At 41.5% G+C, this 15,700-nt stretch overlaps 1 protein-coding gene across 2 annotated transcripts in view; it reads left to right on the forward strand.

The window, feature by feature from the left end:
* The first annotated feature begins 314 nt into the window (after nt 1-314).
* Nucleotides 315-15,700, forward strand: part of eml3 (EMAP like 3) — a 34,301-nt gene continuing 18,915 nt past the window's right edge. The window contains exons 1-2 of one of the 2 annotated variants that reach the window (XM_041031321.1): nt 315-538; nt 15,274-15,450. In XM_041031321.1, the coding sequence (XP_040887255.1) occupies nt 514-538; nt 15,274-15,450 (202 nt within the window). In that variant the 5' untranslated portion in view covers nt 315-513. The remainder of the gene's footprint in view (nt 539-15,273; nt 15,451-15,700) is intronic. The other variant, XM_041031322.1, reaches the window with a different exon arrangement.

Below are 15,700 nucleotides of genomic sequence, written 5' to 3' on the forward strand. Positions count from 1 at the left end.
GGCGCAAAGGTATTGCCTGAAAACGTTGCTGCTGAAAAAGTTTCTTTCTGTATTCTTCTGGCACACTACAGATAGATAAGTTTTCCCGAGTCACGGTGACTGGACAAAGTTACTGTCTGATAGAGTTAACAGATGCAACTTTTGACTTTCGCTGCCTGGTTCCTTCCCGTGAATAGTGTCAAGCTAGGCATAATGAGGACTTTGACTTCCGGTGGAGACTGACCGTTTTTTATTTAATTATTTTATTATATTTCATCCCCACATTTATAATAGTTTGACGCTATATTTTGATTTCCACATGATTCAGGAATGATTTTTTTTTATTGTTCATTGAAAAATAGTACTTGATTTACAGGAAACTGTTTATGTTTCCGTTACGTATGCTAGTAAATATGGTAACTTGACACACGTCCACAAGTGTGTGACTTCTGACACTCCTCTCTCAGCATGGAAAACTCACCTCGGTCCAGATTTTACATCTAGAGAAACTTACTACAACGTAAACTTCGGATTATGAATTCTTCTACAAACAGCCTGGGTGAGTAAAGAGATGAAAAACGCCATTTGTTTTTATGGTTAGTGATTTTAACCCACAACGCTAGAGTTATGGAAACTTGACTGTGTGTGTTTTTCGGATTTGCCGCTAAAATCGTTATACAAGGAAAACTTTGCCAAACTACGGTAAAGAATTTGGCAATAATTGTTGTTTTGCTGTTCAGCGAACGTACAGACGCCAGACTCACATGTCTCACGGCTTTTTACAAAACTTTAAAATGTTCAGGTTTCTTCGTCTGTACATTTGTCGTTAAGCCAGTAAGCAACGTTTAATTTCTAAGCTTCTAATTTAATTAAAATTGTTTACAGTTGTTCCACAGTGTTAGCTACTGCATTCCTCGGTGGTATATTTTGGTGGAGGAGGTTGGGGGGCGGCGGACTGTGGGAATATCAGGCGGGTTCATATAAAATGTTGATCGGAAGTTTGGTGTTGTTTGCTGCACTTTGACAACAGCACATTAAATAATGCCTGTTGATCATTTAGCAATGTCTCGCGGTTTATTTAGCCACGTATTTAAGCTAATATAAAAATTTTCCTTTTCAAACAGTGATGGGGGGCACGGCATTTGTCGTTGCAAGCCGTGTTGCAAAATGACAGCGGCGCTTGCTGTCAGTGTGTAGGTGTAGAACCTGTTCAATATCTTGAAGTGTTGGTAAACAGTTGCTGTAGATAAAAAAAAAAAAATTGCTGATAGCTAGTTTCGTTTTTAGCGCATGATGCTTTAGCTCTTGCAGTAAACCAGCTGTCTTTACTTTGGCACGAGGGGGGCAAGGCAGATTTTAGGCGTTACTGGAACTTTTTGTCTCCGTGTTTTTTTCATTTTCTCTCGCTCTCTTTGGGAGTTTGGCAGCAGACTTAGCATGTTTGGAAACTGAATTTTTGCATAGCTAAGAGATCTACGAGGCCCTGCCTTTGTGTTTGGAGTTGCCACATTGACAGACCACCAGCAGAGCTGTCAGAGGATTAAAGAGAACTCTGCTGTCTGGTTCAAATACAAAAAAACAAAACATGGAATACTGTTATGCATAAGTTTTCATCTCTTACACAGTCCATGTTTATGCACAAGCAGTTGAGTCATAGATTTAACTGAAAAATGAGTTTACAAGCTGCCTTTTTGCAAGCAAAGCTCCACCCGCTCTGCCCCCACAATGATGACTGTTTAACAGGAGTTAGAGCACTGTTGCACAATGCTGCTTTTGTTGCACATCTGTAGGCCTTGCTTTTCCCACCTTATGTGCTGATGTTGTGTTTACTTGTCTTGTAAAATGGTGGGGCGGCGAGGCGCTGGGGAACAGTAAATATCACATGGGGACACACGCCAGCATGTGTGGGCAAGGCTGCTGCAGCTCAGTGCTGCAGGAACCTGAAGTGTAAAATACAGTGTAGAGGCTACTCGTCTCAGTCAAGGTCTCTGTCTTTAATAGTAACTGTCCTCCCCTTAATGTTTCATAATGAAGGTGGTTTAATTGCTTTGGGAATGATCTGGGTTGCACCGTCTCATGCTCACATCGTGGTTACTGATGCACAGATACTAGTGTCCAACGTTTCCCTCCACCCTTACTGGCCAAAATATGATGCAGCAGTCCTACACATGCAGGGTCAAAAGGTTAAGCTTTTAAGACACACTCTGCATGTCTGGAGGCAGTGACATGCTATTAAGCATATATATTATTACACTGCTATATATTATGTCAGACAAAAATCTTTATGCATGTCAGCTAATGAGTCTTCATTTTTTAAAATTAGCTCGTTTTGTAACAAAGGAATTATAGAAAGCAATATATCTCAATATACATCTGTAAATTGATCACTACCATCAGCTAAACATCTGTAATAAAAATCATTTTGGACATGTTTGTGGATTATAAAGTTAATAGCTGGCACTCAAAGCACGTTTGTATATTGCAACATCCGAAGTCGTAGTCAATACTCAGGCCGACGCTTTCCACATACAGTATATTTTGAGGAAATCCACAGTATAACTTTTATTTCACCAGCTGTGGTGACTGAGTAATTGTGGCGTCTCTGGAAATATAGTAAGAGCATGAGGGAATGACAGGCAGCGCGGAGGGCAGAAATTCACACAGCTGATCTGTTAGAAAACTATTGTGAATTAAATGTACATAATTGTATGTTGCAGCTTATTTTAATGCTGAACAGAAAGAAGTAAATGAGGGTTAGGGTTGGTGCTCTTTTCTCCATATACACACAAGCATGCATAAATACACAGTCGCTTTATTTAACAACCTACTTCCCTGTGTTTGTTGCAGATAGAGAGGAAACTAGAGAGAGAATTTTTTATTTTCCCCAGAAAAGAACTATAGGTACCAGACGCTGAAGCTGTGTCCCAGTTTCATACTACTATTTATGCTCATACTGTTCTATTTCTTTCTGTGTGTGTGTTTTTGAGTGAGTTGTGCATTCACTCTCACATGAAACTGCGCTGTGTTTTCATGGAAGGGGAAGTTTATTCCGACACTGTGTCGTCACAACATGATAGAAATGACGGACACAAAACGACGAAAATCTGTTGAAGTTGGAATAAACTGAATATTTTATGTTTTATATTTCTGGTTTTTGGATTTTGGGACAGAGTGCAACTTGCGCAGAGATCAGCAGGAAGTTGCATCAGCAGATGGCAGCTATTTCAGTGTTTTTTTGCCCAAATGTTGTAATACTGCTTCTTTTCTGAAGAACATGAAATGATATTTTTTAGAGTCTAGAAGGAGACAGTCACTGTTAGATCTGTCTCTTAGGGCTTGCATATTAAACCTCAGTCCTGTTTTTTTTTTGGTACTGACTGCACTGTGTGAGTGTTTCATCTAGGCAAGTTGTTGTGCAGCTTATACATGTAGCATTTGAGACCTTTGACCTCTTCTGCTGGATGAACTGAGTCTGTATTCTTAAAAGCAAGGTGCTGAGAAAAGTAACACTCATCCGCTCTTCACTCAGTGAAATCATTGCCCCGTGGAGATTTATGTTCCATCCGCAGTCAGGAGTCACTCATTGTTTTTGTTATCTGTATGCAAAGCAAGTATGGTCTTGCATAATGTTTGTGTCTGTTTCAGCCCGATACGACAGTCGGATCTGTGACAGCTTGTTGACCCGCTGCCAGCAACTAGTGAGCTCGCACACATGTACCGTCTCATCTGGCTTTTTTGACAGTTATTTTTAGATGCTTTTATCCTCAAAGGCAGTTGTGCATTTAGGCCCGACTTCAAATCTCTGTCTGCTGAAGAATCTAAATGAAGAGGTTTGACTACTGTTAGTTATAAAATGTTTAGTTCAAACGGGCTTTTGGCAAGAAATGAGAATCAGGTCTTGAGGGTTTGAAGTATCACGGAAATCAAACTCTTTTTGCTTAAAGGAGCAGTTCCTTCTCAGCATGGCTGGACCTGATTAGAGGGTCCCAGGGCAAAATCTTATGATTTAGACCCTATCCCACCCCTGCCCTCCAAAGTGTCCACCACCCAATAACACCAACACCTGATTTAGACTGACTGTTAGTCAGACAAAAGCAATTCATGGACGCCAACTTGGGCTAAAAGAAATATAGGATGGATATTGGCTGATATTAAATATATATAAAGTTTTCACAAATAAAAGTTGGTCTCCCCCATTACCACAGAAATGTATCTGGCTCTTAAGCTGCTAAATGCTGCGCAGGTCGTGAACTGCGGCTCCGCTGTCCTCATTTTATGTCAAACGTCTGCTGCTGCTGCGAATCGAACGGTGACAACTAGAGCGCCGCACAGCTCGGCAAATGGACCCACAAAGTGTGCAGTCATTGTCGAGCAGCGGTGGGGTGGGTGGGTGGGTAGAGAAAGTGTTTCTCAGAGATGATGCTACTGCTCTCTGTTTCACTTCTCAGATGGGATCTCAGACACCACTGCAGGGGCGTACAGGATGTCGAGCGGTGGCAGGGCGACAAAATCAAAGACACAAACTTTAAAAAAAAAAAAAAAAAAAAAAAAAAAGCAACGAGCGCTGTGCTGCTTTGGGACAAAACGGCATCTGTAGGTGGTTGAGGTCATTATGCAGCACCCTTGGGTGAGAGAATGAGTGGGCGGACACAGAATATGAAGCATGTGATTGTCAACTAACTGCTGCAGGAGATACGTTCGCTGGTAATACTGATATCATAGCAAACATTACAAACAAATCTACAAAGGACAAGTAAAATTGGAACTCGTGCCAGGCTGTATATATATATATATATATTTCTTTATATACGTGGGCTGCGTCCACTCCTGGCTGTAATCAAGCTGGAGGGAAGTTTTTTTTTTTTTTTTTTTTAAAGCTGACGAAGACTGTGAAAGACGGAGACTCCACAAAAGAATGGGATCAGTCCGAGAGTGTGTGTGTGTGTGTGTGTGTGTGTGTGTGGCTGTGCAGCTGTCAGCCAGCCAACCTCCCACAAGACCTGAAATGAACCTGAGCCTTTTTATGAAAAGAGGTCGAAGTAGAAATAGAAACGTTGGAGTCAAATTCTCCTTTTTTTTTTTTTTTCTTTTTAAAAATTCTTTAGGATCATTGGAGACTTGTGGCTTTTCATCTGAATACCATCAGACCCTCTGAGGCCTCTCTCTCACTTAGACGAAGCGTGATTCACCCCCTAAATATGTTTGTTTGGTGAACTGGTCTGATTCATTTTTCTTTCTAACCTGAAGTGTAAATAAATAATTTGTCAATTTGTCACAGTGTCCCCCCCCTCCCGAAAACATGTGGATTATAAGTGTTTAGTTTACTGCTGTCAGGGCTGGATTCACTCATTATGGGGGCCCGAATGACCCCCTGGGGCCCCTACTGATATTTATGTCCTGTTAAAATTATATGGGAATTGACATTAGACATATTGTTTTAGACATATTTATTTATATAAATCTATTTCCCTGAGTGTCATGGGCTTCAAATGGTATTCCAGAGTTATTGCGAGCATTACTGTTTAGAAATTATTTTTGGTTTGAAGTTGATCCCAAAAAAATAAAAATAAAATAAAAACTGTATTCAAAGAAGATGAAATAAAGGCCTGACATCTTGTCCGCCGCGTTTAATATGGCGTGCAGGCGTGCATCATTTCCTTTCGATTCCTCTGCATGCGGGTACTTTTCAGGCAGGAATGTAAGATGCTGCACGCCTTCAGTGGAAAGTCACACACACACACACACAAGCATTCTGCCAGCCACCCCACCCCCCCCCCCCCAAAAAAAGAAAAAGCGTGACACTTTTCGTGGTGTTTTTTTGGAATACGGTATCAACACAGCAGTTGTGTGAGCAAATGAAATGTGAATATTTACCAGAATTCTGCTCGCAGTTGCTGTGAATGTGTAATGTGGCTCAAATTCCTGCTTCCCCTTGAGCTGTTGCCAAACAGCTATGAGTCAGCCACACAGTCTTGGCTTGTAACTGAAAAAAAAAATTAGAACAAGAAAACCAGACGCTCGGAGTAGAGCGGGAAAGCAATCATGCATGCAGATGTGTGTGTGTGTGTGTGTGTGTGTGTGTGTGTGTGTGTGCAGATGCTGGTATTCTCCACTATTTGAAATGGCAACTGCTGTTGTGTCTGTTAATAGGCGTTTGTGTTGCGTTTAGACATTTATGACCGAACATATTACTATATACATATTAGTACTATTGTCCCCTTATAAAAAAAAAATTGATATCATTGATTAATTTAACATCAATTGTAGAATCTTTATCAGAAATGCATTCTGGTAAAATTTTTTTAGGAGATGCTAAAAGCACGCATGGGTATTTTGTCCCACTTGTAGCATGGCCTCAGGAAGGAGATATTTGTCCATTTAACACTTTATTTGTAACATATTCATATAATAATTCACAAAAAACTACTGAGACGTTTGCTTCTGTAATAGTGAAAATCCGTTACCCGCTGTATGTTAACTATGACAGCGATATTTTATGGAAAACTGATCCTGGATCTGCCATAAATGATCTGTCGACTCGCAACCTCTTAAGTGCATCTACTCTTTTTCTGTTTCACATATTTCCTTTGGTGTGGTTCAAGAATCCAGTTGTTTGGTTGGCATGGTTATGTTCAAGTTTATTATGGTTTAAGATGATAAATAGCGTAATAAACAATAGTCAGAGCTTATTGCAGTTAAGTTGGTGAACCCACGGCTTTGTTGTGGACCGTGGGATATACATTGCAAACATTGTTGCTTTGTTGTTCTGTCCTGAAGGTGGGATTTGAATACACCAAGCGTTGCCATGAAAAAAAAAAAGATTTTTGTGCACTTATTTTGGGACAAAATGAAAGGACGACCTAACAGGAAGTATAGTGTTGGGGGGGTGGGGGGTGCCTCTCCACCAGAAGTTCTAGGAACTTTAATTTCCCAAGAATCAATGTCCAAGAACTTTCCCAGACAAAAATGTTCCTCCAGCCCTCTGGGCTTTGCATTTCCACAGTCCTCTGCAACAAAGACTGCACTTTGTCTCCGTAAACTCTCTTCTCTGTTCAGATTATTGTTGACCACAAACGACGAGCAAAACGTGTTTGCAGTTGCGGATTTAAAAAAAGTATGCCGGGTGCAGAAAACGCTAGCATATTTGCGTATTGAGTTAGCAACGTTCAGTTCTGCAAGCCCCCACCCTGAAAGATTCTGAATCTTCTGGAGGTACAATCGAGCAGGGTCCTTTTTTGGAAGGGGTAAAATTAGAACTAAAACTAGAACTGGAACTTAATTCAGACCCTGGTTCCTCTGGTGAGAGCACAGGCAGGGGGAAAGAGTTCCCCTTAAAGGTTCCTGTTCCCCGGGGGAAGTCACTGCTCTGGAAATGCACCTATAGTAAGGAACTGTTCCATCACGAGCCTCAGTTCTCTATGTCAGAGATGGTCCAAGTGTGTGGAAGACCAGCATTCTTCCAAAAGATGTTCCCTCCGCTGGTTTTTGGAGCATTGCTCCAAAATCTCCCATAGCTGTTCAGTTGTTTTTAAATCCGATGTGTGTTCATGTGTGTGTGAAGGCTATAGCCAGGGTGCTAACTCATGCTTTTAATGTGATACACAATCTTTCCGCTTCTGTCTCCCTTCACGAAATAAATATGTCTTGGATTTGAGCAGTTTTCCTCTAGTCCTCCCTGCAGATCCATTCAACCTCCATCAGATTGGATGGGAATCCTGCCATCCTCAGGTCTCTCCACAGATGCTCTATAGCAGGGGTGTCCAAACTGTTCCACAAAGGGCCGTCTCGATACAGTTAGAGAATCAGTCTTGGGGTCAGTTGTCACCTGACTGTATCTCAGAATATAATACCATCACTTTATAGTTTACTATAGATTCAGACATTCTAGATGGTGAAGAGACACTTAAATGTTCGATTTTAATTTTTGACAGTGTTAAGCCCTTTGAAAATCCATATTTACCCGTTCACATTACCACTACTAGTAGAAACCAGACAATAAAACCCTGCATTCATTTAGTCCACGCATAAAACCGACCTGCCAAGTCCAGGATCCCACTGCCAAAAACAGATCCTGTGAAGAAGCTCTTTTAAAGCAGCGGTGGGTGTGGTGCCACCGAACTGCCAGTCACGGCCTCACCATAAATACAATATGGACTCATATAAAAGGAGAGCTGCCCGAAACAGAACCCATCACACCACAAATAGTGAATACAGTATCTGCGTGTTGACTGAAATATCAAAGGGCTTTGAACCTCACTGGTCTACTTTTATTGTCAGTTTGGAATTTACATTTGTGTGTGCAGGAGTTGCAGATACACTCAGGCTGTTTGGGGATAGTTAATAGGTTTTTTGTTTTTTTTTTCCCCCCCCTGAAGACAAATTCAGCAATAAACAGCACCTTTGGAGGAAAACTCCCAACTTCCTGTTTGGTGTCCCTTCCTGAGGAGAGTTGACCAAATGTAGGCAGCGTGCCCGACATGTTTCCAGCTGCTACAACTGAGTCTGAGTCAGTTTAACAGTGAATCTCACTTGTAGGTGTCAGTCCCTAAAACTGGAACAGCCAGAACTTCCATTTTTGAATCAACGTCCTAAAGGGAGAAATGATATATTAACGTCACAGATACCAACCAACCTGACCTGACCTGCAGAATATTTCAGCCCGGGCAACTTTTCACATCCAGCGAGACGATACCCTGGCAATGAGCCCGCTCCACTCCCACATCTCGAGTTTTATATATGAAGTTACAGTTGAACCGGAATGACTCATTACAGCACTTTAGATGATTCATAAGTATCCATAGGTGTAGCTAGAAAAGATGTGGAAGGTGAACAGTCGGAACAATCGGGGCTGTGACCCCCCCCCCCCAAACTGGGACAGTGGCTCCAGCAGATCCCAGGAACAACATCTGAGATCTCTGTCCAGAATAGTGCAGTCCTAGGAACAGCTAAGATACTGCGCAGGACCCTCAAGCTCCCAGGCCTCTGGTAGAGGAGTGGAGAATTTATTGTGCTGTTGTCTGTATATATGTATACGTTAATTTTTTTTTTTAGAGAAGTATTTTTAAATTCTCAATGGCTGCAACTCCACACAAGTCAAATACAAAGGGAAAACATGGTTTCTTTGACGACCACTTGCTGACAGTAACACTTTACCAGTCATGTGTCCATCCATCACTGTCTGAATGGGGTTCATGTGGGTTTCAGAGTTCTTGATTTGCTAACGATGTTTGGTCTTTGATGCTGTTTTGACTGATGAAGGCTCCTCTTCCCCTCGGAAGAGAGAAGCAGGAGGAGGCCCAGCATGTGTTCCTGCTTTTCTCAGCACTTTTCTGTGTGTTAAAGTCTATACACACACACACACACACACTGATTTTGTGCATTAATTGGTCAGAAAATGTGATCTGATCTTCATCTGCTCTAAGTACAGACAAGCACCATGTACTGAAGCTGGTAACACACAAACAAATCCATCAAATATTCAAGTCAAACCTCCTTTGGCAGCAATAATCTCAAACCAGTTCTTCCACTAGCTTCAGATCAGACCTGCGCAATGTTCAGGAAGAATTTTGGACCGTCGTTCCCACAGAAACTGGTTGAGCTCAGCCGTAGACTTAGGATGACTGGTGCGAACGGTTCTCTTCTCTAACAGTCCAACCTTAGTTTCATCAGCCCATTATTAGTATTGTGGAGTGTCAAGCTGCTTTTTGGCAAACTTCAGGCACACATTTTTTATTTAATTTAATTTTTTTCGTAGAGCAGTAGCTTCTTCTGTGGTGCCTGGCCACAGACACATTCCTGGAGCCTTGTCATTGCAGTAAAGTACAATTAATTTTTTTATAAGTACAGTTTATCTGCTCCTGTTTTAATTTGCTGTTAACACAAACTCTCTCACTATTCCAGTGGATTCTACTTTGACATTTTTCTCATCACTGTTAAACTGCTGTGCATGCAATGCAACACTTCCTGCCCTGTAATGTTTCACATTAAAAGCTGTGCGTTGCTCAAATAATAATGATAATATTAGTGATAATGATATTTGCCTTTCCTTGTCGATTTTAAATGTAAAAAATCAGCATTAGTGCTTTGAAATGAACATTATGCTGAATCCACTGTGTGAGCAGTTGAGTGCAGGTAATTCCATCACCTGCGTCGGTAAATCCAGATAAATCCAGTTTTCTGATCTGCTGTATTCATCGGATGCGGCGAGGTAATGCTGATGAGGAAATCAGCACTGTGGATACCATGCCACTTCCTGTTTGTGCTTCACAATAAATGCACAGCCCAGTGTTGTTTGCAAAGTCTGTACACAACATCAGTCACTGCAACCATTGCACGGTGTGTGTGCGCGTGCACACACGTGTGTGTGTGTGTCACAAGCATTAAGGTGAGAGTTAGCTAAGATGAGGTTGATGTATTATAAAGACACCGTTCCACTTGTACTTACTGTACAGCGAGAACTGATCCATAGTTACAGCCTTGTGTGCCAGTGATCCTCACAGAGGGGTTTACAGATTTTATATTTGAGGGTTAATAGGTCGCCGGTGCTGGATCAGAGCTCAGTCGGTTTGGGTGTTAGATTAAGCTCTGGGGTAAAAAAAAAAAAAAAGTAGCATCGGTCCATCCTTAGGAAATATGTCAGTATGTGTTGCACAGGCTGCTGCATTAGACCGTGAGTGTCTGCATGTGTCCGTGGTTTGCATCGCAGTCCACGTGACACATGAACGAACACAGAGCCAAACCAGACATAAAACTTCTTCTTCTCCTTTTTTTTTTTTTTTTAAATATACATACACGTGTGCAGAGATACTCTGTGTGTGTGTGTATGTGTGGTCTCACTGGAAATTCCCATTGCGTTACTTATGACACTTCATCAAACGCTTCCTTTTTTTTTCCAGTGGTGGCCAGCGGCTAGAGGCTTGACCACAGGCCTCAAATCTATAGACAGAGGAAGTCAGGTCAGAGGAGACTTTCTAGAGGAAATGACAAAGACAAAGATGCATTTATTGGCAGCTTTCAGTCAGTGGTTTGGCTTAAATGTCATCAGATAAGTGCTGAGATGCCGTTATGTTGTTGTGACCTGCTGTCATGGCAGTGGGGGTGTTTTCCAGTTTGTGCATTTGAACACCAGTCGCACAGGATTTTGTGACACCTCTCTTATTGCACAATGAGAGTGTTCAAGTGCACTTCATTCACCAGGTTATTGTCTACGCTTTAAGCTGATCTCATGTATTCAAGCAGTTCTAGATTTGTCCTAGAGAAAGCTGCAAGACAGGGATCACCTGTCTTCTTCTTTCCTCTTTGTGTCCACTCCTAGAACATAATCTTTAAGCCTTGTACTGAGGAAACCTGCAGCTCAGTGCAGAAATGACGGTTTAATATGTCAGAGACACTCATACACGTGATCAGTAACTTGATAAAAGCTAGAATCATACGGAGACTTAGACATGTTGTGTACTGTACAACACATAACCGCTCTCATTCCCTGCAGAAAGCGGCATTGTGGAATATGAAATTAAAAAAGTATGAGGGAAATAAGGAAAAATCGGATTAGCGACCTGATGCATGTACAGTACACACACAGATTTACAGTAACCAGGTGATTAATGCAGGTAAATGATTTTAGAAAAGCTCAGGGCCTGAATTTATCAAACTGCTTAAAGAGACAGTTTGGACTAATGCTAACTCATCGCTAATGTAATAATTAAAGATATTTATCTAAAAAAAATTATTATTTAACCCCAGTTTTGTATTTGTATATTATAAATATATTAGATTGTTGTTAATTTCCTCTGATGAAATGCTGCTGGATTAAGGATGTCACACACAAAATAAAAAAAAGTGTCTCTAAGACTAAAAATATCAGGCCAAAGTACGATAAATCCTTGTCTCTGATTGGCCGTTTCTTCTCAGCGCATACATGTGACCAATCATGCCGCTCTCAGATGTTAGTAGGAGTAAGTTGCTTAATAAATGTGTCTAACTCTTCATACTGACAGAAGCTGACAGAGCTTTCACTCTTTTCTTATCAGTGTTGTGAAGAAATTACCAGTGTGCAGGATTTCCAAGTCGACCTAATAGTTCAAGGAACGTTTCCTCAAATTCCAAGTTGAATCTGTGCCAGGTGTTTCGCAGTAGCGGTGATGACAACACTCCTGTTCCAGTGAAATGGTTACGCTTAAGGAGAGCGGCCGCGGCTGAATCATAATCTTGACGTGCCAGAACTTTCTCGAGGCCTCTGGCTGCATTTACATCACTCATTTGGCAAAGAAACCGGCATCTCCAAGGTGTTGACAGTCACCAAGTACCAGCTGCCGGCAACTGTGGGCATCTAGATCCAGGTTCCATTCACAAAACTCAAAAAGGGAATTTTTACTTTCTGGCTTTCTCTTTTCATTGAAGCTATTGTCAAAGGAATGGTCCCTAACTCTACATCTGAGCCCAGCTCCAGAGCTTTTTAGCACCACTGTAGTAGTAGTTATATTATTTTTGGTTGTTTTTGTGCCTTTAGCAAATAGCTAAGCTTCAACATGCAGCACTATATGACCTGTTGTTGTTGAAACTACAGATTATTTATAACACACCTTTTACGTGTATCCTTCCTGAACTATAATCCCAGCATGAACTGACTCGCTAGCAGACTGAGCAGATAAAGTAAAGTCCCCCCCCCCCCCCCCCCCCCCAACACCCCACACTCCAAAGACTGAAAGCAGCAAGATTTATTCCTCAGGTGGTTTTCGGTTGACATTCTAGGACGAGTAATTATTCGCTAATTGCCATGGAAGACAGGTTCATGGGAGACAGGTTGAAACAAAGCTAAAAAAAAATAAACAGAAGGAATTTGCATCCAACTTAGGTCACGTCAGTGATTAAAAATGGTTTTATTTTGAAAAAAAGACCACTTTATTTCAGAAATTATTAAAGATTCACCGACTATTGATTGTAATGTGGCCAAGTATTGATTAAGGAAATGGCTTAAAATTTGCTTCTGCAGCTTATACAGTTTTGGGCAGTGGGACAAGATTTTCCCAGGGCTGATGGAATTTACTGTATAATCCTTCAAGTATTTTCTGGATCTGTTTGTTATATTCAAACGTGAAAATGGCAGAGTCCCATAAGGACCGGTTACTAACAAATACTGGGTGATAAACACCGAGGGCTGGAATTACAAGTACTTGAATAGCTTACATGGTAAATTCAGTATATATACATTACCACAGCATCAATTCCATCTGTACAAGAACAGCCACATCACACTCACTGTTCTGTTTTCATTTTCTAACTATTTCCAATCACTTCTGCTTTGCCGTTTTTTTCACGCGATGTTAAGTTACTGTCCAAAAAAAAACAAATACTTCCTACAGATGTTTCAGATTAAAAGCCCATCCGGAATGGAAAGTTTAAACGCTTTGAGCTTATGAAATATCTGCACGGGAGGTGTTGAGTTTCGCTGATGGTAACTTAACAACAAACTACGAACAACTGGAAGTAATTAGTGACTGACAACAGTATTTGTGTTGTAGAAGAGTGTATGCGAGCAAGTATGACAAGACTGGACAGCAGTAGTGCTGGATATGAGGATTTACAGTTTTCCCGCTTAGACATAAGAACATTGTAACCTGTGCTTCACCTGTCAGTACTGCTGCTTTAGTTATTACTAGGGCCGCAGGTTAGCAAAGTTGTTCTTGAGCAATAGAAGTGGTGGAGAGTATTGTATACGTGAATTGCCCGAAAATTTAGATCCATGTGGAAATGGAGCTTTAGACTACAATTATTGGCACCGTGTAATTTCAGGTTGTGGTTCTCAACTGTTACCCCCCTTTTGCTAAAATTGAGTCCGTGAGGCTTTAAAGGATTTGTGCAGCGGAGGAGTGGTGCCTGAGGGCCTCTTACCTACTTATTACTGAATGTGCAAACCGTTTCCTCGGGAACTCCTCGGTCAATTAACGGCCACGCTTTGTTGGACTGCAGTGCAAAAATAACACTTAAAATGGCTGAGTGAGAATCCAGTGGCTGAGTAATCACGAGAACGACCGACACCGGCTCAGAGGAGCTGGAGCACGAAAATATCCTCCCACAGCCCCGATGCTCGCTATTTCTTCCTCACCCTGTGACACGAGAACAGAGTGAGGCAGTACACACACACACACACACACAGACTTTTTGGACCAGAACCAGCTATGTTCTACATATACACACACACACACACACACACACCAGAACTGTGTCTCTCGTCCACACACAATAGGGTCTTTGAGAAACTTTGGACACTCCTCTGTTTGAGTAAAATGCTCTAAACATCTGTGATCCCCTCAAAAAGACAGCAGGCCAGAAAACCCTGATTTGTCTTCTTATACTTTTGAGGACCCTTTTGACATCATGCATTTCCTAACCCATAACTCTAAACATACCTACAGTGAATGCAGGACCCCATCCCTTACCCTTAAAACCAAGTGAGAACCAGATCTAATCTCTTCACAATGAGGAAATTTCCTCCAAATGGTGAAATGTCAACTAAAATTGGTCCCCGTGGGGTGCACTCATTGATATAATGCATTACCTAACCCCTTACTTTAACCCTAATTGAAACCCCATTTGAACCCTGACCCTAAAACCAAATCTTAACCCTAAAAAAAGCAGTCTGTCCCTGGGGGGGAAATCTATTTTTGTCCCTACAGTGAGACAAGTGCCCATGGGTTGGTGTGCGGTCAAGTTTAGGCCCTCAACAGGATATAAAAACAATGACTTAACAAATCAGAATATTTTTGTTGTAGTTTCACTCATCTGTTGCAGAATTATTAGCATGTATCCAGGGCTTGTTTCCATTTCTGTTTCCATCCAGATGTCAGGTGAATTTTAGACAATCCCTCAAAAGACTGTGGAAAAAATGCAGGGTAATTGTGTTCCCGTCATTTTGGTTGACGCAGATGATTTGGCTGAACATCCCAAAAAAAAGACAGGAGAGGTGGAAAAAAGTATTTCAGTTTGCAAAGGTTAGGGGCGTCGTGGAACAGTTGCTGGTGTCATGTGGTGTCGGGTGCAATTGGTTGACTTCTCACTCTCATTCAAAGACAAAAGCCCAGTGCTGAGCAAACAGAGGACTTCATCAGCAAAGTGTTTAAGAGTCAGGAATAAGCAGTTCTTCTAACAGTGCTTTGATTAATCTGATGCTACCGTTTAATCCAGGTTCAGTTTGTCAGGCTCATTCAAGCCAGACTTTTTTTTTTTTTTTTTCTTAAATAAACCCTGCTTTGCTGTGAGCTTCATTAATGAAACAGCCTTCTGGCCTCTTTATAGATGATGTATCAGCAGACAGCAGTGCTGAGTTCCCAGACAGAACATCCATGATGGAGGTGCGTCTGCAGGCGCAGGAAGATGAGATCACGTTGCTGAAATCCTCCCTGGCTGATGCCCTGCGTAGGATCCGCCTCCATGAGCAGCTCCTGCCGCTACTGAAACAGCAGCTCATTGCAGGTAGGTCGAGCTTCACCATGCTCCATCTCTACAGCCTGGTGGTTCTCTAATCATAAAACACTGCACAATGTTGTCACTGTGGACCATTGTGTACACAATAGTGTACGCAATACTAGCACGCTGTTGACAGACTGTTAACAGCGTGCTAGTAATATGTTACGGAGTTAAACTGCTTCAGAATTCAGAGTCCATTCTTTCAGATTAATATTCCTAGATTATCATATTCATTACATTCACCCTTGTTTTCTCA

This window comes from Toxotes jaculatrix, chromosome 23, assembly GCF_017976425.1.
Source record: "Toxotes jaculatrix isolate fToxJac2 chromosome 23, fToxJac2.pri, whole genome shotgun sequence".
Classification (NCBI taxonomy): Eukaryota; Metazoa; Chordata; class Actinopteri; family Toxotidae; genus Toxotes; species Toxotes jaculatrix.